The sequence below is a fragment of the Oryzias latipes genome, chromosome 3 (assembly GCF_002234675.1).
Source record: "Oryzias latipes chromosome 3, ASM223467v1".
Classification (NCBI taxonomy): domain Eukaryota; kingdom Metazoa; phylum Chordata; class Actinopteri; order Beloniformes; family Adrianichthyidae; genus Oryzias; species Oryzias latipes.
The window spans coordinates 11,214,743-11,241,332 of NC_019861.2; the positions used below are offsets into that span (position 1 = coordinate 11,214,743).

The 26,590-nt window shown below is 40.2% G+C and overlaps 1 protein-coding gene across 1 annotated transcript in view; it reads right to left on the reverse strand.

Annotated features, from left to right (window-relative positions):
- znf609 (zinc finger protein 609) overlaps positions 1-26,590 on the reverse strand; it is a 100,677-nt gene that overhangs the window by 42,465 nt on the left and 31,622 nt on the right. Inside the window, exon 2 of the mRNA XM_004066872.3 lies at positions 23,536-24,419. Within this exon, the coding sequence (XP_004066920.2) occupies positions 23,536-24,291 (756 nt within the window). The 5' untranslated portion in view covers positions 24,292-24,419. The remainder of the gene's footprint in view (positions 1-23,535; positions 24,420-26,590) is intronic.

Genomic DNA, 26,590 nt, shown 5'->3' on the forward strand with positions numbered 1-26,590 from the left:
ACAACATAAAGCTTTTTGATGATTTTTTTGTAATTAGGCATATTTATTATTTGTTTGAATAGGAATCTAGACCTTTTAAAAGACTAAACATCCGAGTTTAGGTTCATACAAATAGAAATATTTAATGTAGGGAAAATTCTATCCATCCATTCATTTTCCAAACCTGCTGAATGCCTTTCGGGGTCACAGAGTTGCTAGAGCCAATGCTAGCTACTGTTAAGCACAGGTGGTGTAAACTCCGGACGGGTCGCCAGTCTGGTGTAGGGGGATTTAAGAAAATTATTCGTCCTAATTTTACTGAAGACGTATCTATACTGTGGACATTTTTTAGAAACTTCAACAACCAGCAAAGAATTGCTCAAATATTGTCGGTTTCTGATGTTTGTTACACAGACAGGTGGTCCTTAGTATAAAATCATAAAACAGTTCAACAACAAACAGCTAATCTCATCTTTTGTGAATTGTGGTTTGAAGTACTCCTGGAGGAAAATAGCTCAAAAGTGGTAAAATGTAGTTTTACACAGATCTTTTACAGTCGACAGCTATGACAAGTGAATTGTTAATATATTATGCAATTTGTACTCATATAGTACCCCAATTCACCAAATATTCATGAATATTCCTGAAAAACTGAAATATTTTGCTGTATATTAAAAAAAAGAAAATCCTACATTGACTGTTATGTGACTTAAATAGGTTAAACAACTGAATGTCTCATTTTCAAGGCTATATAAACTACTTGGATGTGATTAAATATAATTGAGCTTTCCAGATGGACTCTGCCCCTCATACAAAACGTGACTGAACCTAGGAAGCTTCACTTATTACCAAGGACCAAACAACTCCCCAGCCTCCTCAACGAACAGGGGCTCATTTCCATATTAACTTTATCGATCCTCTCATGCCTGCTCTATTCTTGCCATTATAACAACACATTTCTTCTGGGAAATTTAAAACTAGTACATGTAGTAGAACAGGAAGCGCTACGAAACATTAAAGGAATACAAAATACCCACTTCTGCTGGTGGTCATTCGTTGTTTTGATGGCATTTAACCCGCTCTTCAAAAAGAAAAGATAGCGAACTTGGTTAGGATTCCCAAATCTGCCTCCTATTACCGTGGTTGCACGCATGTTGCATCATTGAACTTCTTTTTAGTGTAGTCATATTCTAATATAATTTTCACTTTCCTTAAACCGACTCAGACAAGTTTTTTTTAATGACAATTTATATAAGGGCCCTGTCTCTCAGTTCTCGCTTGTGAAATACTTTCATAAATGAAGTAAACCTGCATCATCTACACTGACACACCTCCACTTCAACAGTTTCTTTTCCTCTTCACCTGGCTCAACCAAGTTCTTTGCACTGAGTTAATGTAAAAACTGTTTTTTATTTGAAAAATGGCCGCCACTTTTGGCCAGTGGACAGTTCTTGAAACACACCCAGAGAAGATGATTCACCCTTAAATAAAGATTACACTGAGAGCAGTTTTATATTAAATGAAGAAAAACTTACAACTAACCCCCCATTTATATCCCATAGATATAAAATCTAGCAACAGAAGTGAATAAATCTTTTACAAACTGGCTGCAAGTACATTTATTGCTACTGTAAAGTTGGTCCGTTTAACATTACAGTGAAAGGGAGCTACCTAGCTTATGCAACAAACTACCTAGCAGTTCCGTGAACTGACTTGGCTCTACTGACTTTTGACTTTAGCTTCAAGGAGGAAGTGCAAGTGTTATGCCTCAAGATAGAAAGACACCATTCAAAGTAGGAAAGTAGCAGTACACTGGCAAACTGACCTGTGAGATACTGTTAAGTACTGTTTTTAGGAGTTTGCAGGAACACGTAAAAACACAATTAAATAATAAAAAAAGTAATTTTAATATCACAATAAAACAGCCATATTGTTAGCCAAGAACTCCTTAATAAACCACAAAACATACCCATGAAGTTTACTAAAACGTAAGAATCAGAGTATTATTGGCAAGGCATTGGTCCATCACATCAATATTTGTAATAATAATAATCACAAAAGACAGGGTTGAGACTAATATTTGATCTAGATACATTTTTCATTTAATATCTGTAAATTTTTGTTCATTTAGTCTGGGGAGAAAATAACTATAAAAGGTATTTCTATTTTCAAGGGTTGGTCATTACTCATTTTTAGCCCAACTTTTTCATTTAACACTAATTCAAGTTGCCCTCCAAGGTGTGACATTTAAAAATCTCTTTTTAATTAACTAATACAGAACTAATACATATCGATACTGATTCCAGATGACAAGCCAGCTAAAAATATAACCAGTTTTTATTGGCTCTGTTACCCAGCCCCATATAAAAACTGAATTTTCAACATGATACTGCTGTTGAGCCCACATGTTCTGTCAGCAACATTAAATAGTTGTTGCTAGGTAAAAAAGTCACATGAATTCAACACCATATGATGCTTTTTAAAGAAAGACACATGGCTTGGTAACTGGATTTGAAGTGATATACAGTATATTTCTTCAATCTGCTAAAAACACTTTCCTCCTCCTTCATATGAACAGTGCTATAATTATTGTATACTGCATAAAAAGCACTAACTGCGCGTACAACTTCGAAAAACACACAACTGCATTTCATCTAGCCAGTAGTCTTTAGTCCATAACCACCTTTCACACAGTCATTATGCAGATAATAAAGGCACAACTAAGCTCCATCTTTCCTCAACTCTCCTGATGTACACTCACACAGCCTCCTCCACAGAGGATGATTGTGGTGCTTGTGTGCATGTTCACATTATTTTTTTTTATTTTTTTTTTATTTTTATTTTTTTTTAACTTGTCCTGTCCAACAGCTGGGCAGACAGACGAGAGCTGAGGGCCTCTTGTGTTGGACATATTTTGCTTTAACAAGAGGGGTTATTAATCTTCTGACAAACCAAAGGTATGTCTGAATAAACCCCTTTTGTAATTGAGGCCAAACTTTATTAATTTCAATCATGTCTGAAAATCTTTGGTGTTGGACCGGACGGAAAAGGAAAGAGGGGAAGAAGAGAGAGGGACGCTAGAGAGAGAGGGGGGGTAGGGGGTGATAATAGGAGGGGAAGGGGGATAAGACCATGAAGCAGCATACAGCAACAAGTTTACTGGTTGTTAATCATTATGGTAAGGTTCAAATGCAGTACAAAAAGGGCGGGGCCCGTCCACACACACACTCAAATGTTATAAACACACCTGCTAGCTGCAAAAATGTCCACCTGTCGACATGTACACAAAACAGATAGTGTTCACACACGCATACTTATGCCTTAAAACCAACTAGTGTGAAATATTTCAGTCATTCAGTCATGCAAGCTATTAGTGCAAAGGTGAGCTAACACCAGTGCTCAGGTGAGGTTTTATGTTCTTCTAAAATGGATGGTGGAACGTGAAAAGAAGGAGGGAGAGTGCCCAGCCATCCCTACCCCAAGACCCCCACCGCAGCAGCAGCGGCAGCCGGAATCCCCCCAACGCCACACGGGAACCGGCAGGGAACAACCGCCGCCCGGGCGACCAAGCTCGCCACCCAGGCCAGGGCCAGCAGGGCCGCCGCAAGGCCCCCAGAGCCAGAGGCCAGGGAAGCACGGAGGGAAAGAGAGCGCCGCCCCAGCCCAACCAGGAGAGCAGCCCCCCCGCCGCGCCGGGAGAACCCAACGCAGAGCCCCACCGGAGAAGGACGCCCACAGCCCCAAACGAGCACCCCACCACCACCCAGGAGTTCCGGGCATCCCCCCGCCCCAACCCCAGGTACGAGCCAGGACCCCCCAAGGGAGACCCGCTCCGCACTCCAGGCAGTCATCTGCCCGGCCCACGGTTGGTCCAGGGAGGAGCGAGGCAGGGGGCCCGCCGCCCCCGCCCAGGAGGGGGGAACCCCGGGGAAAAAAAGAGGGCCCACAAGGGGTGTGATAAATATGGCCCGACCAGGCTTGGCCACAGTTGGAAATTTGGCGGGGCCCAGCACTCAGGAGCAAGGACCAGAACCCACCCCCCAGGGACCAGACACCCCCGGCTCAGATGTAATGTGAACTCCTCCACCGCGCGGAGAGAGCACCGCCGGGCCCAGGAAGCCGGCACCCCGGGGACACGGCCGCCGTTGCAAAGGGGCCCGCACCCCCCACCAGGGAAGAGGCAGGGGACAGATGGACCCAGGTCCCACCTTCCTTGCAAAATGTGTGTGCGTGTATGTGTGTTTGAGATGGTGTGTGTGTGCATGTGTGTGTGTTTATGTTGGGATGTATATATTGAGGGGGGAGGGGTGTGTGTACTAAGGGGGGTGCAGTTAAAATTGGCGGGTAGGGCACTAAGGGGACATCTCCTGATTACTCACAGTGACGTCCCCTCACCCTCCGCACCAAGGGGCCCTAAATGTCTAAGGTGCGGTTAAAATTGGCGGGTAGGGTGCTAGGAGGACATCCGCTGCTTGCTGGCAGTGATGTCCAAGCACCCCCCCTACCAAGGGCCCTACATGTCTAAGGTGCAAATAAAACCGAAAGAGGGGGGGCCCACTCCATACGGCAACCATAGGAGGGGGGCCACTGCCTAGTAAACCCCCCCCCCCAAGGCTCATCGCAGGCTAAGCCCCCCACCCCCTCACCCTATTATGAGGTTATATGAGGAAGGGGGTAAGTTGGGGACAGCTGATAGACTGTCCCCCGGTGGTCAAACAGCTGTCCCCCGCCCTCCCCCCAGCAAGGGGGCCAGGCCCATCCAGCCCAGGGGCCCCACCCCCGGAGGCGCCGACACCCCAGGCCCAGCACCACCCCCCCCACACAGAGAGAGAGGAGCCAGAAAGCGCCGGCCCCCCCCGGAGCAAGCCCAGGCCCCCACCCCCAAACGCCGGCCCTAGAAGAGCTCCGGTCAGGCCTCGACGGGACCGAGGCAGCCAACCGGCCGGGGAAACCGCCGATGGCCTCAGCGGAGACCCCGACCCGTCAACCCCCCCTGCCCCGTACCAATAGTGGACCCCCCCCCTCCCCCAGAATGCCCCCCCACAGGTCAGGGCCGACAAGACTCCCCACCCCACCTTCCCCCAGACCCCGCAGCCGAAGCGGAGGACACCCAGAGCGACCGGGGGCCCCAAGAGGGTTGTCCCGTCCCGCCCCAGAGCCAGGGAAGGGCCGATCCCAGCCCCAGGCGTAGATGGGAAGCCCATCCAGCGCCGCTGGGCCCCTCCCCCCGAGCAGCGCCCCCCGCCAACCCCCCCCAGCACAGGCAAAGGGACCACCCCCCCAAGCCAGGCCAGACCACCACCCCACCCCCCCACCACGCACCCCCACACCCAAGCCCAAAGGACCACGCAGCGCCCCAGCCCGCCCCACCCAGGCGCCGGACTCGATCCCCCGACCAACGGAGCCCCCAACAACCCCCGCCAGGCACCGGAGGCCCCGACCCCCACCCCGGCCCACGGCAGAAGGGCAAGGAGCAGCGACGACCAGGCCCCCCCACCCCCTAAGTCACGGAGTTAGCTATGGGAGACCAGAGAGACCGAATTCTTTCGAAGTTACTTGAACTTTGGGCTGACATTTTTTCCAAGCTGATATGATCAAGCAGCAGATTGCTGTGTTGACTTATATTTATATTTTTTTTGCTTTTCCAATTTATTAAAATAGTTTTTTTAGCAATGCAAAGAGTTATGAAAATGATAGAGCCTAATCCTCCTTCTACATCGATGGCACTCATGTCACCAAGCACACAAAGTGACGGTGAAGCTGTGATTGAAACCTTAAGCCAGACTGATAGATCGGCACATACCTGCCGCCAGAGAGCCTGGACAGGCGTGCAGAACCATAGCGCATGCATGTAATTGTCGGGTAGATTACTGTCACAGTGCTGACAAATGTCTGAGTTACTGAGACCCATCTTGAACATCCTCTGTCCAGTGTAGTAAATTCTGTGAAGAGTTTTGAAATGGATTAGCTGCAGATTTGGACTTTTTGTCATTTTAAAGGTGTTTAGACAAAGTTCTGACCAAAAACTTTCATCTGTGCTGATGCTCAAATCCGCATCCCATTTTGTTGTCGGAAGTGAAATATTGTTATCTAAATTGCATAAAAGTTTGTATATTTTGGAGAGAGTTTTATTCATTGAGAAATTGATCAGAGTGGTAACTACATCTGGTAGCTTTAAATCGTTGTCTCTGTATTTAAACTTTTTAGTAATAATTGATTTAAGTTGCTGATATTCCGAGAAGTTATATATTCCATGTTTGTCTTGAAGTTCCTGGGGAGTTATGAATCTTCTATCAATAATTATGTGCTCTAGTTGTTTTATGCCCCCTGCTTGCCAGGCTGGGAAGTGGATAATTTTTTTGTTTATGAGGATGTCTGGGTTGTTCCAGATGGGTGTCATTTTGCACGGTTGAATTGATGATTTTGATATTTTGAAAAAATTCCCACCAGGCTGTTAAAGTGGCATTTATATTAATACTTTTGAAACAATCCTGTTTTTTAACTATTTGGCTAATAAATGGAAGATCTGACAGGTTGATCTTTCCACATAACGCCTGTTCCAAGTCTAACCATGAGTTAGTTTCTGGATTATTTTTTAACCATTTTAAGATATATTGTAATCTATTTGCAAGAAAGTAATTGTGGAAGTTAGGTAATTCTAATCCTCCACAGCTTTTTGCAGATTTTAAAGTTTTTAGACTAATTCTTGCAGGTTTATTGTTCCATAGAAAGCTTGATATGGATGAGTCTAATGTTTTGAACCATTTTAATGGCGGTTGTGTGGGAATCATTGAGAAGAGATAATGCATGTTCACATTAAATGACTGCTGATACTCATTCTTAAACACGTACAACAGTATGGCGAGCTGGGCATTGGCCCCGCCTTTAGCCCCTAAGACTCATGGGAAATGTGGAATCGCGGATGTAAATTTCCTCATCATAACTGAGGGATGTAATGTTGATTATATGGTTACTGTTTGTAATTTTATGTATGATACCTAGATTGTCAATAAGTAAAAAAAAAAATGAAATAAAAACACCATAACTGAGGAACTTGTGAACAGAATAGAGGTCCATGCTGTTTGACAGATATCGATACACTCAAGTACATGAGCCATAGGCAAAGCTGGAACCACCCACAATGTGCTAATGAATTGCACTCACTCTGGGATTCTGGCCGTGATCTGTCAGGACGACAATATCGCCTAACACATGCGCGGCTTGTACTCTGCCGCGGCTTGTGTATGTATAAAACTAATTTTACACGTGAAAATGGGTGGGTGCGGCTTGTAATCGGGTGCGCTTTGTAATCCGGAATTTACGGTAATTAGTTAGAACGATTTTCTGACGGGGCAAAGCTGCTTTTCTTAGCTTCATAATCTTTTGGAAATCGGTTGATTGCATGAACAGTTGAGGTCGTTCAACAGAGTTTGTGTCATTTCCTGTCGCAGACTACAGCTCCAGTATGAAAGGATAATAATAACTATCAGTATTAAGGCTGCGCAATAGGAGGAAAACTCACGATTTGCGATAATAATGATCAATATTGAGATGACAATAATATTGCACTGACACTTGCGATACATGAATAAATATCAAAACAACCAACAACATAATTTCCATTTCACTGCAACAGTTTAATTTAAATAAGAGTAAACATATCTTACATTATACTCTAAGTGACCGTAGTCTACATGGGACATAAGCATCTAACATAAATTGGTTCCATGTGATTGGTAAACAATTTGAAACGGTCTATCCGATTGGTCGAATGCATAAAGGGATTTATCTTATTTGTTAAATGCTTCAAGCTGCCATAAGATTGTTTTAGCACATTTAAGGTAACCATTTATCACCATGTTTGCCTTGATATTGCGATAACGATAAATTTATTGTGCAGGCCTAGTCAGTAACATTTCTAGCTATGTCATAAACAAGCATTTTTTGCTATAAATTATAGCCCTTTGACTGCTTTTGGAGGCATCGCAGAGATGGAATAAAATAACGACCTATTCCAGAACAGGTCAATTAACGCAAAACAGCATATTGCAAAGAGGATCCTGGACAGGCAAAACATCTGGACACTTTTTATTCAAGTAATTGTACTTTTCAGTTAAAATAAGTTTGAGTATGAAAAACAACACATGTGGTTCTTGCACCGGGTAACATCCACCTAGACTTATAAATTATTTTCATTGTAGTTATAGCTACTTTTTTTATTTGTTGACTTTTGTCCAAAACCCAATTAAGATTTATTTTTTAGAAAGGTGATACATTTCTAAAACAAGAAAGAACATGGCAATATGAAGATTTTGACAGGAGACGTTCTCCCACTGAGGATAATGCAATGGTTCTGTACTGAAGGACACCAGTGGAGTCTCTAGTGAGCAAATCAGCATTCATAAGAGGACTCTGCAGTGGCAGGGGTGACTTTGATGCATGTGGTACTCTTATTTAAAGAAAGGAAACTGAATAGAAAAATCAACCCTGCATACACCAGAGACTATAAAAGTCACTGGAACAGTCAGCCTTTAAAGAGAAGCACACATAAAGGAAAACCTACATTTACCTGATGTCGCATTTTAGGTTTTCATTTGATAAACTTAGAAAACATATCATAGGACATCGGGTGCAAATGTATATATTGTAGTGGTGGTGTTTTAAGGACTACTTTTTTTTTTGAAGAAGATGATGAAGCTTTAAATACCACTACAAGTATCAAATTACCTATTTAGTCACCGTTTGGTTCACCCCCATGTACAATTCGGAGCTTCCTATCAAATCACAACTGGACTTATTATGCTCCATCTGTGATAACTCATCTGACAATAAATAGCTCCCAAGATGAAGGTTTGTGTTTGGCTGACTTTTCTACAATTTAGAGCTGGTTTCACTGGCTGCACAGCTGACATCAGCTAAATCACAGCTCCTTTTTACATTTTTATTTTAGTGCTCTCACTTCTTCATTGGACAAGTCTGGCACTAGCCAGGGCACCTCTGCCAGCTACATAAATTTAAACCTCATGTCAACATGGACTCATTATTTCAGGCCAAAGTCAAGCAGTTATATGTCATTAGATTTGGAAAGAGCAGCACTTCAGTCAATGTGACTACCTCAGCAGGTAGAGAACATTTACTTCTTTATACATAATTCTTTTTGGAGGCTGTGGATTGGATTTAGGATTCAAAAGGTCAGATGAATAACACACCTATCCTGGTTGCCTCCGTGTAGCTTTCAGTTAAGGCAGATAAAATAAAAGTGTGATGATTTTTAACAGGATTCAGAAAGAACTGTTGGATAAACTTAGACTTACAGCAGCAACAGAAAGTTTAACAAAAAGTGTTGATTTGGAGACAGCAGTGTTGTTAGATGCTGATGCTACAATGCTAAATACTATAAAGCTGTCGTGCTATGATGCTATGCTAACTAGCTGTTCGGTGTGTCGCCTACATGTGATCACGGATTGGTTTAAAATCAGACTATATTTCCACGGAGCGGACTTAAAAGGCCCGTACACACCGGGACGAATTTCGCCGGCGATTTTCGCCGTCGTTTAACGCCTCGTGACTAAACAAAGGGCACCAATGAGAGTGTGCACACCGACGCGAAAAAACGGCACGCGTCAAAGCGTCAAAAAAAACAAAACGCCTTGGGGTCGTTTTTTTTTTTCGACGCGTCGCGTCGAAATCTATTCGACCAATGAGAATGGCGCTTTTGCACACGTGTCTGAAGCTTCTGAAGTTACAGTAAAACACAACTTGGGGGCGCTCAAACACAAAACAGCCTTGCTGAGCACACATACCAGCGAAGAAGATGGACGCCGAGTTGCATCTACACAGCCGCGAAGAAATAATGACTGACATTCTAAAATATCTCCGAACCAAGTACCAGTTGGAGCTACTGGTGCTTGAAATATTCATGTTTTCTTTGTTTGATTCTGACAAGCGCGTAAATACTTGCTCTCTTCTTCTGAGTGAAAAGCGACTTTAAGAAGCGTAAAGTTGCGCAGCGCCAAATTGTGTACAGGAGTGTTTCTGTTTACATTAAGCGCCATCTAATGTCAGGGAATGAAATGGCATGTTCGCTCTGCTCATCGTCACCGAAAATCGCCTGGGTGTGAACACAAAAAACGCTGGCGAATAACGCCTGGCGAATATTCGTCCCGCTGTGTACGGGCCTTAAGACGGGGCAGATAAATGTAACAAAATGAATTCATTGCACATTTATAAAAAACTGTATTTTATAAATATAATAACAGGCACTTTGTATGAAACCTTATTAGTAGTGCCTTTGTAACATTATAAAAGCTCCCTCTTGTGAGACCGCTGCATCTTTACTGTCAATGTCAAGAATCCAAAACATGATCGGGTTTTTAGGCTGTTTGTTATGATTTCATGAACTGGAGGCAGAATTAGGAAAAAAGTGCTTTTTCTGTCAATCTGCTTCCCTGAACAGTTGGTTCAGACTACAGGTGACTGACTGAAACCCCTCTTCTCATGGGGGCGTTTTTCAGCAAAAAAAACAGAAACAACTCGTTGTGATTAAAAAACCAAACAATTCAAAAGCAGAGAGCAAAGATTAATTAGAAACCAATACAGACGTTCTTTAGAAAGAAAACAGTTCTTTTTATCTGATGTTTTCATTATGCTGTGAATCCTCTCTGTTTGCATTTAACTTAATGTTATCTTTTAAAAATAACCCCTGTAGTTTTTTTTGCAAAATAAAAATGTGGTTAGTAAATTTTTTTTAATCTACTAGCCAGAAATGAGATTTGGTCTCTGTGGTTCAGATTAAATCGAAAATCAATTTGGAATGAAAAAAATCTAAGATTTTAATTTTTGGCAACGTCGCCGAGCTCTACTGTGATACCCAAGTTAATCATTCTGTCAGTGTCAAGCAGAGCACTTTATTCAGGTGATGCTTAGCTATAGCAAGTTTGTAATATTCCAAATTATTTAGTGCAGCTTAAACTTTATTAAAACCCTAATGTATTTTGTTGACAACATTTTGTTCCTTGGTATTTTTGGCTAAAGCGATAAGCCTGTGAGGAACACTTTCTGAGGTAATTGTTATACAAACTTGTTAAAATAAGTCAAAAAAGTATAGTTCAGATACTGGTTCCAAATTTAGCGGGTCGTTAAAATGGAATCAGTCTTTGAACATTTCTGAATGATATCCAGGTTTACAAAATATGCAATGAGAAACTATTTTGAAGGAGAGACTTGAAACGGTAAACAACATGGCTAAACATAGCAGCACTTTTGGTTTTGGTAAGCAGTGTTATACAAGGCCGTTTTTAGCTGGGTGCGTGTGTACGGTAGTGACAGTGTTGTCTCTGTCAACGTGTCCACGTATAATTTTATCTAATATTACATAAGTACGTACAAACAGAAGGAAACTAAATAGATTAACAACTGGAGATATTTTTGGCCAGTGCTGTGACCACATTTCATACAGAAAACTGATGCCTACTGATCGTGATCTGTGTTCAAGACTCAGTGCCAAAGTTGTTGCCCAATAACACTTTCTACAGTCAAAACAATTATCTTGAAGCAGCTGCGGTATGCAGTTTGAAGAATGTCAGGAGTGTAAGGCATCTATGAAAACAGTTTTTCCAGACATCTCACTTGCAGTTTGAAGGCTCCAAGTTAACCTTTGATTTCCAACTAATTAGAACACAAGCTTTTTATTTACCGTCAGCTTTAAAAAAATGTAGAGCATGTTAGTAAGAAATGTAGTGAAAAAAATCGTTTTCATTCCTTTATGTCAACTTGTACAGGGGGGTTTACAGAAAATGTTTTTTATAGAAATATCCTTAGAAGTACATATTTACATCCAAATAAACTGACGACTATTAATAATTTAGGATTTCTAAACCACTGCTGTGTGTAAACTGAATTAGGTTCTATATTGTCAGGCCAACAATCAGTTTGTAAATGTTCGACATTGGTCCCCAAGGATAAATGTGTTCCCCCTTTAATTTCTATCAGCTCTATAATCCCCTTTTGAAAGGCTTTTAAGAGTGAATTAGACAGGCCCACTATTCAAAGAGATAAGTGTAGAGAAGAGGCGGGAATAATCACAAGGGTCGAGCTGTCTGTGTGGATTAGAATGGGAAAGAAAATCCTTTCATCTCAGATCTGTATTCCTTCGAGCTTGAAAGCGTGCATACATTCTCACATCCACAAGCCTCTAACGCACACTTGAAAGAAATCAGGGGATCTCTACAATGATCAATTCTTCCTGAAAATTGAAGTATCCACAAATTAAACAGGATATGTTGAGTTCCAAAGAAAATGATAAGATTAGAGATGTAGCTACTTAAAGTTCAGCTCTTGAAAATGGACCTTTCAGTTTAGAGAGACGGCAATCAGGAGGGCGCTCGCTTTATATCACGGTCTTTCATCACTTATGTTCAATGAATACATGAGTGCTGTACAGGTACATTGCTGCATCTCATTACTTTTTAAGCAAAAATAAAAACCAAATGTCCAAAACAAAGACATTTAACAAATTTGACATGCTTTTCTATATGAATTCATAACACCAAGAATTGACTACATTTCAAAAGTCCTGTTCACACCATATGTTTGTTGTGTCCCCTCAACGGTCTCTCTGATGTTCCGTCAGGTTGTACGAGTTGCATTGTTGCGTAAGCGTGAAACAGTATCTTCCTTCTGTTGCACCACGTAGTAACAGAGTCCAAACTAACCAATGTGCCAAACTAGCTAAAAGTGGCATTTATCACAGTGGACAAACTAGCGGTGGAGTGATTGTGTGATCCAGACTTCCAGCGTGGAAGTGCACAGCTTTAAAGCTGTAATGTCTCTTTGATCTGTGTGAATAGCCATAAAGGGACAGGAGTGGATTTACAAGCACGTCTGTTTTTCTGCCAATATAACTGAACCACTGTGTAAAAAAAAATAAAAAACAGCTACAGGGGCACAAGGAGGGCTTTGTGAATTTTGCTATTTACACCTCTCATGATGACAAGGCTACTGTCTCACAGCTTATTCCTTAATACTGGTCTGGTTTTACTTCATGCTGATGCACCACTGAAACGTCTCAAAGCTAAAAGAAAAGAGCTGTGGCTTCATAAGAACAGCTTTTTGTAGTTGCAGATATAGCAAGAGTGGTGTGTGAAAACGGCACTTTTTCCAAACTCAAAGGGTAAGTGAAAACCTTTTTTTAATGATAAGTGTGACAGAAGAATGCACTTGCCTTAATACACATCTATTGGGAAGACAAAAAAATGTTATTACAAAAATCTGTCTTTAAAAATACATAACTTTGTTTTTTTCTGCACCCTGACACCCCTTTAGATCTATTAAGCATTCCCATTGGTCTTGTAATTATGAATATACCATTTTTAGACAAAGTCAAAATTCCCAGGACATAGTTTCTGCAGAGTAATTCATTAGAAACCTGCCTCCAAGTTGTGGATGGGACTTTTGGGCTGTAGTAAGCCTGCTCCCATTTCCCATCATCCCTCAGTTTAAATGCTCTCTCGATAGCCAACAGCGCCAAACAACCTATACCTAACATTACCGATGCAACAAAAATTGCAAGCAATGTTGGAGCTATCCAGCTGTCCAGTTTGGATCCAGATTCCAACTCAGACAAGGAAAACAAAGACGTACATGGATCTAGCCATCTACAAGTGGATGCATCAGAATAGAGCAGAGCCGGGAGCTTGCGGCTTGCTGTAATAGTTTCCTCCTCCCACCTAAAAGCTTTTTTAAACTGTATATTTTTGTGTTCACCATGAAAGGCAATTTTAATTTTTAATATATGTCCTCCGTTATGAGAAAAATTCTACAAGAACATGTTAAAAACACCAAAACACAATTCTTATTGGAATGAGTCTCTAAGAAAGATGATAAGCAATGAGTAATTACCACTGTATCCCAACAGATTTTAGACTTTTTCACATAAAAATATATATATATATAGAAATCATTTACAAGCAAAGTTTTTAGGACAATCTAGGATTTCAGAATTAAAATATATTTTCAAATGCATTAAATAACATTTAGTTTAATAGGCCAAAGAGCTATTATCAAAGTAAAAGGGGGAAAACCATTTCACTTTGCAGAAACAATAGAGCTTGTTTCGGAGACAAAGCTTTCAAAATGAAGTGAAAAATCCCCAAACATGGTCTGCAACCGTAGCAAGTCAGTACAAAGTTTGAGCAACCTCCTTTCTAGCCGAGAGAAAATTCCAGTTGGGGGGTGGCACGTCTGCTCCTCCCCACTGTGTGGGTTTTGTTCTGCTAATCAGACCACATGCCTCAAGGATTCAGGAATCCAGGAGCTCTCGGCCAACTCCACTCATTCCACATCCAGCCGTAGCAGCCTGTGACAATCTATTCAGTGTGTCGGGGGGGTTAAAGACTCTATCCATTCATAACACTGCCCCCCCCCACCCACCTCTTCTAATCCCAGGCAGTTCTTAACCTCATCCCCTCCCCCCCGTTTTACCCCTAACATGCCCTCTCCGTTGCTGCTCTTCAAGGCAGAGGCTTTTTTATCAGTCAGACCCGAGTAAGTTTATGGTTTATTATTAGACCACGCTCCAACCGCATACCCACCGCAAACTTCAGCAGAGAGACAGAACTGAACCTTCACCAAACTCGGAACGGTTACCTTCCTCTTTCCTCAGTCGTCTCCACAGCTCTCACACATTCAGAGGCCAAATGAGGCACGCTGGAAATGCACAGGCACACAATGGAAGACAGCTGCTCTTGCTGCTTAAGTCTTTCATGAGCTGAATTAGTTGTAGGAGCCTGTGAGCTCCCTTCCCCCCACACGACTCCCCTCCTGGTAAGCGGAGGCGCACACAGCACAACACTCAACCTTGAAAAGCTTAGAGGAAAGCTGTTTTCACACAGCAGTTGCGCTATATTGAAGAACAAATAAGGCGTGCTTGTTAAACCGCCACTGCTCCTATTTAGTGATTCACCCCGATCAAAGCCTGACATTAGCCGCGTAATGTCACACTGCTAGGGAGGACAGCAGAGTCAGCTGACTGACAGCTGCCCCATTGAGAAAAGTCCTGTGTTTTGCTGTATAAACTGCTGCATTCTCACAGTGCTCCATTTCACTTCCATCTCTTACCTCAACAAAACAACACAGAGGTCAGAAGATGTTTCAATGCTACGCAGTGGTGTAGTTCACACAGGGCTGCAAAAAATAAAAAAAAAATAAAAAAAAACCCTGCTGTGTAAATAGACTATTTTAATAGAGTCCTATTGTGTTGGAAGACAGTTAGTCTAGTCGTGTTTTGCTTTCCTGCAGAGAACCTTTGCTTTCATAATGCTTTGTTTCCCTGATTAGAGCGACGTAATGAGGGTGGCCTGTTGCAAATCGTCTAAAACAAAGACAACAACTAATACAAACATCTCTGAAGATTACCACCTCCAATGAAAAAATACTTGCACCTCCATATTGGTCAACAGCATGTCAATAACACAAACAGTTGCAGTTGCTTCAACACTTCCATCTGCAGACATTTTGACCTTACAACAGAGTTGAACACCTCAACATTAAGGATGTTTAACATCCCCAAAGTCTTTGCAAGTTTATAGGTTTAGGACTGGATCTGTAAACATCAACATACCCTGACCATCTAGAAACACTTGTTAGGACTTTGACCTTGAACTAGATCTGTCATCTAATCTACATGACATAAATCAGGTTCCAATCATCCCAAAGCCTCTTTAGAGTAGTCTTGCTCTTTTTGATAGCTTAAGCTCATAAAAAGTGCCAAAGAATGTGTTACGACACAAACTGATCTACACAAGCACGAATACAAAAGAATTCCAGATCCTCAGTCTATTGAAGTCTCCAGGTAGAAAATAAAACTGTAGTGAATTACAAAGAATAAACTATTGATCTCCTAAAGTTTTGGGCAGAAATAAATTGATCAATATGATAATTACCAAAATGAAGAGGTTAAACAGAGTGAAGCTTTATAGAACCAAACCACCCAAAAAATCCTGTTCAGTTTTGTAGTAAAAAAATAAAAAGCATAAAAATAAATTAGGAGCAATTTTGACATGAATTTATAGGCTCTAAGATGAAAAGGAAGTGTGCAAAATAAGAGAACTGCTAACTTTAATCGTTAGCCATGCAGAAATTAGTAACATTTGAGAAATAAAGTCAATGAACCCTTAACCTTCCTTAACGTACTTAAGAACTATTTCTCAATCCTTGAACTCTGTAAAACAAGCATGTTTTGAGGGGAAAAAAAGTTAAACAAATTAGCAAAGGGTTTAAAAACTGCTTTTGAAGCATCCAATTCCATGCAACTGAAACAAACATTGGCTTTAACACTAAGACATGTCTGCTTTGTTGTACTTACGGCATCTCTTCATTTCATTTTCTATCTGCTTTGAGAAGCCTTTAGAGGGTAAAGTAAGATGAACATTGAATGTTATTCATGTGTTGGGTTGATTTGCCAAAGTAAAGTGTCATATGGAGACAGACCATCACATATTCTAAATCCGAACAAACAATATTTGATTATGTTACAAATATATTTTGAAAAGTATTCTTCGGATTTAAGAGAGCTTTTGTCAGTAAAAAATGTATGTTCTACATAGTCAATATTGAATGAGATAATGGTAGACAAGACATCAACCAGCCTGTTCTTCCTGTAGCAGCCAAACACTTCCTGAGGGTCGATACTTGACATGAAAGACTGAAGATAGCTCCATAAAAAAACGATAAAAACAAACAACTGTTTTGTATGTTTATTGTATGAGCACATTAACGGAACTTTTTAAAAGGGAAAAAAAAAGACATCTCTTCACATCCCCTGACCCTTATATTCTTTTGAACACAATATTGGGATGAACTTTAAAAAAAAAAGGGTGGGGGTCTTTGAAGATAATGATGCCTGCTTTTGCCTGGTGTTGTAAAATAAATTCCTGAGATTGCTGTGACACATGAGCAGAAGGGTTGGGAAGACAAGACACAAAAAAGATGTGAAATGGAACGACTACACAGTGATTAGGGCTTTAAACGTTCCAGAAATGGTCACAAACAGGTTTGACTTTTGGCGTGGTGTAGTTAGTTATAGTATGAGTTCTTAACAAAGAAACACATCTTGCTAACCACAAGATTTGTCGTTAGCAACGTGCTGCAGTAGACACTGCTTGGACATTTTTACTTGGTGGTTAATCCTTTAGAACTAAATTAGCCATGAACCAAATTTAAAGATCTACAGGGTTTCTAAGGTCATGGTAATACTTCGAACATCCAAGTAATATTAGTGGTTTTTTTTGGCAACCTTTACTTTAGTTGTTTATGATATTTCAACACTTGAGTTAATTCTACTATTGTAGACATAACTGTGCGAGTCCCTTCTTTATCCCTTAAACTTACAAATAATGTTTATAGATAAAATACAATAAAATAAAAGGACTTCAGGACAAGCTGTTATACTCTATTGCAGTGTTTTTCAACCTTTTTTGAGCCACGGCACACTTTAACCTTGACAAAAATCCCGCGGCACACCAGCATCCCCCCAAAAAAAAAAAGAAGCAGAAACTCATAGTCTGTTTTGATTTTCGTGATAATTGTGGCAGAAAAAGCAGGAAGTTGCAGATGTTTTTTCTAAAAGATGTAATAAAAGTTAAGTTACATACAAACTGTATGTTCGTTGTGGTTTCAATCCGTGTAACAAGGACGACTCATTGTACGCTAAGGCGCTGTCCCTTTAAGCCAATGCATGATGGGAGATGTAGTGTGAATACGGCGAGAAAACGGCAGAAACACTTGCGTCTCTGAGTGTCATGGTTTTGTTCACTTGTTCCACGGTCTGATACCGGATTCTGTGGAAAGCTACACCGCTAAAGACGAGCTTTAGCTGGTGTTTTTGTTAGAAATGAGTGAGTTATGAGCTAAATTGGAACAAGGAAGTTTAGACTTTAAACACTTCTGATTGGTCAGACTGATGACATGTGATCAAGCCTTCAAGAATGATTGGTGGAGTCGTGGAGACAGTAAAAGCTGCGGGACATTTCAGAAAACAGTTATAGCTGCAGGTAAATCGCGGTGCCGTCATTCTTAGCAAAATGTCTTTAATAGAATCAATTAAACACAAAGAAATAAGTATTTTATGATCTTTCGTATTCCTAACTACTCAGTGTTTTATCAGGACCTGTTTGGATGAACAAAGAGCTGATATCCTGGAGATGGTTAATGTTTTTAGATCAGTTAATGAGGGCAATTTTCCACGGCACACTTGACCATCTCCCACGGCACACTAGTGTGCCGCGGCACACTGGTTGAAAAACACTGCTCTATTGTACATCAGTGCATGATACCCATTTTGGGAAAACTTCAGTACTAGTTTAGTCAAAGCTAATTTGAACAAATAGATCAAAAACAGTCTTTGCATTAAGGAACAGAATAAAATCAAGTTATATGATGTAAAATTTAATAAAACAAAGATTATTTAGGATAACAATCTAATAGATATCGCTGTTGAAGCTGACCATGTGGGTATGTTGAAATCTACCATTACCAAGCTTGCTGAAATATGCATTAGCAAGCAAAAAAAAACTGATTTTCAGACTTTCAACAGCTGTAATCTTTTGTCTGATTTATCTTTGAAATCATCAACCAGTGTTTTCTAACACTGCATGTAAGTTACAACTTAGTTTGTAGAACCTGTTAGCTGTATAGTATGTCTGAAATGCGTATACCTTAAAACGCATGTTTTATGATTCTTGTGAATGAGGTGTATAGGCTAAGTTGTAAATAGTTTAAGGGTTTTAAGAAAATCTATGTTCTTCTCAATAAACAATTACAAGCTGCAAATTTATTTTACATCTTTTTATTTGCATCATACAGCTACCATTTTTAGATGTTTTTCAGATTCAGATAGTCCAGTTTAATTTGAACTAGTTTTTACAGCTATGAATGTGTGCATTTTTTTAGGCTTTTAAGTTTCTGCTGACAGATTAAGCCTAATTTTGTCATACAAACCCTTTAATTCCCAAAAAAGGAAAAAAAAACTAAATAATTTAAGTGTAAATATTTGTGGTATCTAAAAAGAATTAAAAGAAAAAATGACAAGTAAATTTTATCACCTAAAACAATAAGCAAAAATATTAAAGGTTTAAAATTATAGATTTACGGACTAGGTATGAACGATATTGGATTTTTGTCATTGTATTTATATTTGTTTGTATTACATCAAGTCTGAACAGATGCACAAAAGCAAGCCAAACTTCCAATTTCGAATTTAGAACCATCTAAAAAACAAACAAAGAGGCAGGTCAGTTCTAGATAAAATAGAATTTACTTAATGCACAAAGTCGACCCACATTACCGAAGTTACCGTAGTTAAAAAAACAAATCTAGAAAACCACAGGTGTATATGCTCGCTGAAGGCGCAACACTTTCCAGTAGGTCATTGTTTTAACAGACGCAAGTTAAGTAAACAATCCAGGGTAAAGGTTACGTCCAGCGGTTTTCTTGCAAAAGGATTTTTTTTAACTTTAAGAGTGGGAGATAAATGATCTCACTAGGATTAGTTTCAACCCATTTCATGTGAGTCGATGCCCTTTTACAAATGTTGCTTGAGGTAACCTTTCATTTAAGTTAAAGAGACATTAAAAAATTAAAATTTGTTACAACACAACTGAAGACTGCTTCATATTTCCTATTTTACCAAAAGAAAAGCCCACACTTTTTAGAGTCTGGTATGACAGTGGATTTGAACCAAGTCCTACAGAAGAGACTTTCTTGTTAGTACTGATATAGAACTGATTCATTGTAGACAATCTTTGTTCAACAAATAAAAGCAACTGTCTGTTTCCTAAATGGGAGTGGAATATCCTCTAAACCAGTGTTTTTCAACCTTTTCTGAGCCACGGCACACTTTAACCTTAAAAAAAATCCCGCGGCACACAAGCATCCAAAAAAAAAAAAAAGAAGAGAAACTCAGTCTGTATTGATCTACAGCCCCTCCACAATCTCACATGTATTTTTGAGATAATTGTTGCAGAAAAAGCTGGAAACTGCAGCTGTTTTTTCTAAAAGATGCAATAAAAGTTAAGTTAGAAGATTTAAAAACAGTTTGAAGTGTGTTCGTTGGTATCAAGACGTTTAACAACAGATCTCCTTGTGCGCTGTCACTCTCACAACCCAATGCATCATGGGAGATGTAGTGCATAAAGCGGCCGGAGATCGGTTTTCAGAGCTTCCTTGTTTTGTTCACTTGTTCCACGGTCTGATACCGGATTCTGTGGAAAGCTACACCGCTAAAGACGAGCTTTAGCTGGTATTTTTGTTAGAACTGAGCGACTTTACGAGCTAAATCGGGACAAGGAAGTGAAGACTTTAACCACTTCTGATTGGTCAGACTGATGACATGTGATTAAGCCCCCCAAGAATGATTGGTGGAGACAGTTAAAGGGGCGGGACTTTTCCAAAATACAGCCGAAGGTGCAGCTGAATCGCGGTACCGTCATTCTTATCAAAATGTCTATAATAAAATAAAATAAACGCAAAGAAAAAGTATTTTACGATCTTTTATATTCCTAACTCCTCAGTGTTTTATCAGGGCCTGTTTGGATGAACACAGAGCTGAATTCCTGGAGATGGGAAATGTTTTTAGATCAGTTAATGAGGGCAATTTCCCACGGCACACCTGACCATCTCCCACGGCACACTAGTGTGCCACCGCACACTGGTTGAAAAACACTGCTCTGAACCACTTGCATTCTGTTAACCTTTTCGTACTGCAGTTAAGAACATTTTCCAAGGGTGAGAGCTACATAGCATTAAATCTATGTGATCGGGTTCTGTGATTTGACATAAAAGGCAGCACATTGCAATAAAATAACTGTAAAAAAAACCTGTAAAGATAGAAGGGACATTACTAGCTCACCATGGCATCTACATAGTGGTAACAATGTCTGACGTTTTTCAACGTAGAGCGCTGTACTTTCCCATCATGCGAGAGCTCCAGCTAAACTTATTAAAGCTTGTTCAATTTCAAGAAGTATTTGGCTTAAGCTACTTAACACAACATGTGTCTGTTTTGATTGCCATGTAAGATTATTTTTTTAGGCCTCGGTTTATTCATGTGACCAAATCCCTTTTATATTATCTAAGTATATTTGTTTTAAAGTCAAATAGTTTATAGAGCAATTGCAAACTCTCTTGGTCTCTGAATTTAGCATATGGGGTTAGCAATGGACAAGCAGGGAGGGGTTTCTTCTACTTTTTCTACTGATTACTTGCACATATCCTCCACATACACATGGAGGTGGCTTGTTGCAAAATGTCGAAGTGCAGAAAATCTCGCAGACTTTTCCTTTCACTGCTCTATTTCAATTTATAAAATACTTGGTGTCATAATTCTGTCCAGGCACAAACCTTAAATTAGTATTTTCGCCTCCATGATCAATTTTTAAAACGGTTTGCACTTCCGTGAATTAAAAAAAGATGCCATTCCTACATCACTACCAAATCCAAGACTGATTGGTCAAAGTTTGAACTGGTTTGACTTGCGACATGTGTGAAATGGCCACATGTTTTGTATGAAGAGCCCGAAAACAGTCGTAGAAACTTGTGTAGCTCCGCATGAACAGATGAGTTTTTAACGTGGTAGTATTTACATAAACTTCTCCTTGGAGGTGGCCACTTGAACGGGCATTGAAGAAGGTGGTGTGAACGTAGCTTTAAAGTTAATATGTGACACAACAATGCTTTACATTTTTATAATAAAATAGTATGGTAAAACTCACACTATTGTTATTGGGAATGGTATGATATAGTATTGGTAACATTTTCCAGGCAAAAAATGTGTTATATTACAAATGAACCAAACTGAAGAAATTTGGCAATCCCTGAACAATCAATCTCACTGTCCTAGTCTGCACATGTTTACCTTCTATTTTCCTCCCTTTTATTTATTTCTGGAGCAACTGAAAATGACGGAGTACTTTCAGGGAAAAAAAATATTTTTTTACATTAGAAACAAAATAAATGGGTTGTTAGGCTGCTTTTTAATTAAAAAATGGTTTGAGTAATTACAATTACAATTTACAATAAGATTTATGATTAAATGTGCATAAATCATCGTTTATTGTTTGACTACACTCTTCTTGATTTATTTTCTTCTCTTGTGGTATAATTTCAATCTCTTGTTTTAAAACAGACATACTCACAGGAGATTTCTAAAAAGAGCGTTTAACTTTAGCAGTTAAAAAACTGCTCCTAATAAACACTGTCCCAGTTACAAACTAACCCATCAGAAGATGTTTTCCAGAAATTGTTTTACCAGCTAGCAGTTAAATCTCCAATTGATTTCCAGCTGGCTGTCAAGCGATCCATTCTGCATTTTCCTTGTAAATTCATTTTGATTACAAAGAGTTTCGGTGAAATTCCTTTCATAGCAGGCGGCCAGGGGAAGCTCTGCAATTTGTGTTCATGACTGGGCGTCCGGGATTTCAGGAATCAAACAGGCTTTCTCGCCGCCCTTCCCCCACCGCACTTTCAGAGCAGCAGGAAAAACCATGAAGGCGTGCTGTGCACCAGCTCCCTCCCCCACACACTGCTCCGCCAGCCATTGCTGGGCTTGTGGGATTAAGAATGGAACACGATGACAGACAAAAACAGTCCTCAGCACCTCCCTGCTTGGATGTCTTTTATACTGCTTGAGCATGAAAAGGCTGCCATGAGGCGTACAATAAGACACAGCAATAGATCAACTCCAAGCGAACAAGATAAGTGTGGGTGAGCAGATACCCTGGCAGTCTGAAGAGTTTAAATTCTTCGAGTAGGAAAAGTAGAGCATGACATTAACGTCTTTACAGTGAATTCAGTCTGCAGCTGGCAATGTCATTATTTAGCCACGTCTGCTGTTGTGACACAATTTATTGTGTTGTGTCACAATGTCACAGTTTATGTGACAATGGAGTGTCTTTCAAGTGAATTATTAATATGCAGCATGGAATACGTACTGTATAAAACACAAAAGCGACAGAGCTTTCTTTTGTATGAATATATTCTAAAAGGAAAAACACACCTACCCAGCGTGAAGCATTTTCTGGAGCTGGTCTTAACATCATATTTGTCACGTGTGCCCTTATTTGCTGTATGGTAATAAAAGACGTAACAGCAGTATGTCTTCTTTATGCAACACATGACATATTGCTTTGGAGAATAGAGTGTATCTCAATGCCTGGTCTAAGCAACAGACTGTCTCAGCTAGAAAGGACCTGGTTGTGTTACGTTGAAAATGGTGAAAGCCAACACTTTCAAAAACATGAACAGCAAAGACTTCTGGAAAACAACACAAGTAATCAAAATGAGTTTTCTTTATGCCAACACTGTTTGTAGCACAACATGGAATGAAAGTAAACTACTGATTGGTTAGATTGGCTGTGATTTTTGCTTCTTTTCAAATAATACATAAGACATTAAAAATATTGTTACTCGGACATGTTCCACAACAAACTGAAAGAAAGACAATTGAAAAATGACAAAACAAATCCTTGTCATGATGTGAGCATAAAATATAAAAACAATTACCTTCTCGTTCTTGACCTTCTTCAACGCTTTGCATTCACTACTCCCATTTTCCACCTCCTCCGCTTCGGTTTTTGCGGTCAATGCTGGTACTATCCCAACAGATTCAAGTGCAATATTTCCCATTTGATTGGCATCGGCCAAGTCCGTTGATTGTGTGTTCTCGAACGATGAATTACGGCTATTTCCCAAAGCAACTTGGGCCTGAGACACGTCCTTCTCCGTGACCCCAATTGCCACAATTGGGGTGCCGTCAGTTTTGTCTTTCTTACTTTTCCCACTTGCACTCTCTTTATCTTTTTTACCACTGAGAACACCTCTAGAGGCTTTGCCTCCTTTTTCCATGTTCTTTCCAGAGGTGGAATTGTTGCTGGCAGCACCTGTAGTTGCTGCCGCACCCGTTGGCTCCCCTTGAGTCCGCCCTGTAGCTTCCTTTTTGCCGACATCTCCAGCCGACGCTTTGCTACTATTGTCTTTAGAGTTCTTGCTGCGCTTGTATTTTGATTTGCTTTCTTTGCCTTGGGAGCCGGACACTGGACTAACAAACCGTATGTTGTCGGGCAGTGCTGCCACTGCACTGGGTGGTGCCGCCATGCCGTCCTTGGTGCCAGACATCTCAAGTTTATCCTTTTCTAAGTCAGCGTCAAGGTCAATAATCAGATTTCCAACACCGATATCCCACTCATCCCCGCTGTCGTAAGTGTCCACCGCATTAGAGTCCACACCTTTCCCGCCTGCAGTGCCACCACTTAGGGACATTTTAGTGCCAACGGCCCAGGATTGCCTCAGTGAGGTCCGACACCCTCTCAGATGGTTGGGACTCAAGGGCAAGGGTTAAAGAATTTTCACGGTCCACTCGTTCCTGTCCCATTTAACCACATTTTGCCCTGGAGGGAACAAAATGAGAAAGAAAAAATTACTTCAATAATTCAGACACGGAACAACAGCATCCATCACCCAACATAAACATTGCTTTTACTGTGGAGATCACAAAACGGGAAAAAAACACATTTTCTCGTTGCTGGCATGTACTTCTGTCACGCTAACTGCATCAACCAGTATTTAATGCCCACTGGTCCGGCAGTGGTAGTCTGAAACCCTTTTTTTAAATAATCACTTCCCACAGTTGTCATGGCAACCATGGGAGATGTAGCCCAAATCCTCCTTTGACAGCCAAGGTGGCCCCACTGTTCTGAACGACAGGCTCTCTTTTTAGAAGGCACTGCCAACAGTGTTGCTGTTGATAAATAAGAATAAACGGGCATCACACATGGTTTTTGAAGTTGTGACTTATTAATTCAACAGCACAATAGCCATACTGCATTAACATGAGGGCTCTAAACCTGACCTAGTGTGCGTCATGAGAGCAAACCAGGTTGTTGAATACAAAGATGATAATTTACACAATTTATTATATCAATAAACCAAGCAGATGCTAGATATATCTGACCTATCTGGGTATAGTATATTGACTGGAAACTGAAGGGCATTTCAAAACCATATGGTCCTTATTGCATTACATGGCCTGTAACAACAGTTACTAAACAGAAACTGGTTTATAATTAATGGCTACTTGATTATTGTTAGAAGTCAATCATTTACAATTTAGAAAAAAATGTCCAGATTTTGTGTCTAAAAGTGACTTCGGCATCTAACAATTTTGGAGCAAGGATTTATTTATATCTTATTGCTGGTTTCTCTTTCCTTGTCTTTAACAATTTTTGAGACCTTTCCCCCCCACACACACATTATCAGGCACCAGCATATCAATATTTGTGCAGCACATAGAAGTGCAATATATATTTTAAAATATTGATTATGTTCCCAATCCCTATGACAGATGGATACTAATAAAATAACAATTAGTCTTTCTGGTTTCAGCAGGAAGACGCCAGCAAAGACGGCTTTAAAGGACTGAAGAACATTTTTGTTTTGTCCAAGCATCAGCAAACATTTGTAAATAAAAATGATCGCTTGAATCTAAAGTCCTCGTCTACCCTCTCAGCAACATTAATGGTAAGTAGCCTGAATACAAAAGGCTCTGCAGACAGAGGTAGGATCAATATGACAGCAAACAGGCCTGAATCGTATTGATTTTTAGCGAGTCGACAGATCTAGCTCTAAAAAAATTGGGTTATCAAGATCCGCTCAACTATTCGTACATAATTTGCGTTAATGTAATCTCATTTTCTAGTGGATAGACAATCTCAGAAATTATATACACAAATTGATACTTTTTGCAATACCTTCTTCCTTAGCCTGTCCTACAGCTCAACGCAACAATTCAATGATAATGGAAGGAAAAGTAGTTTTGTCGGTAACATTTATGCTATGACACATTTTCTAATCTTTTGGTAAATAACAATAGAACAATTTGATTGAGAAGAAATTTGACGAGTCAACTGGTACTTAACTGACCACAACAAAATCAAACTAAAGCTCACAGCACTAAGACAACTGTTTTGTGGGAACATCAACTTTACTGCAAACACTCACTTTTCAAAAATAAATGTAATCCCACACCAAAAACAGCTCATTTTAGTGGAGTTTGTAAGACCAAATCCTAATGCATTCTGAGTCTCCAGAGTGTCTGGCAACATGTGCAGCTTTGTCCCCGTTTCACTGCGTTTCAGTTCATTTCCCTCAAATGAACTAGCCTATAAAGAAACAAACCCTGGCTTGTACCAGTTTTCTTTTTAATCAAAGAAACACTACATTGGCACAATTCCCGGTTAAAGATAGGATTATTTCAAAACTCCAATATGATTTTTTGACATTGCTCAAAGATCGGTTCATGTCTCACTCAAAAATATACGGAATATAAACTTAAAAACTCCTATATTCAAATGAAGCATGCTTATCTTTCCCAGATTGCTTCCTAAAAGAACAGCAGTTAGTGTAGGTTAGGAGGGGGCAAGAAAGAAGCAGCTTTCACTAGTAAACAGTGGTGATGTCTATTTCACAAAGCCAAGGCTGTAACTGTGTCCGCTCTATACCCACTTTACGGCTTTTAGCTAAAATTGCAGTGCAAGACCCCTTTCAAAAAGCCTGACACAAG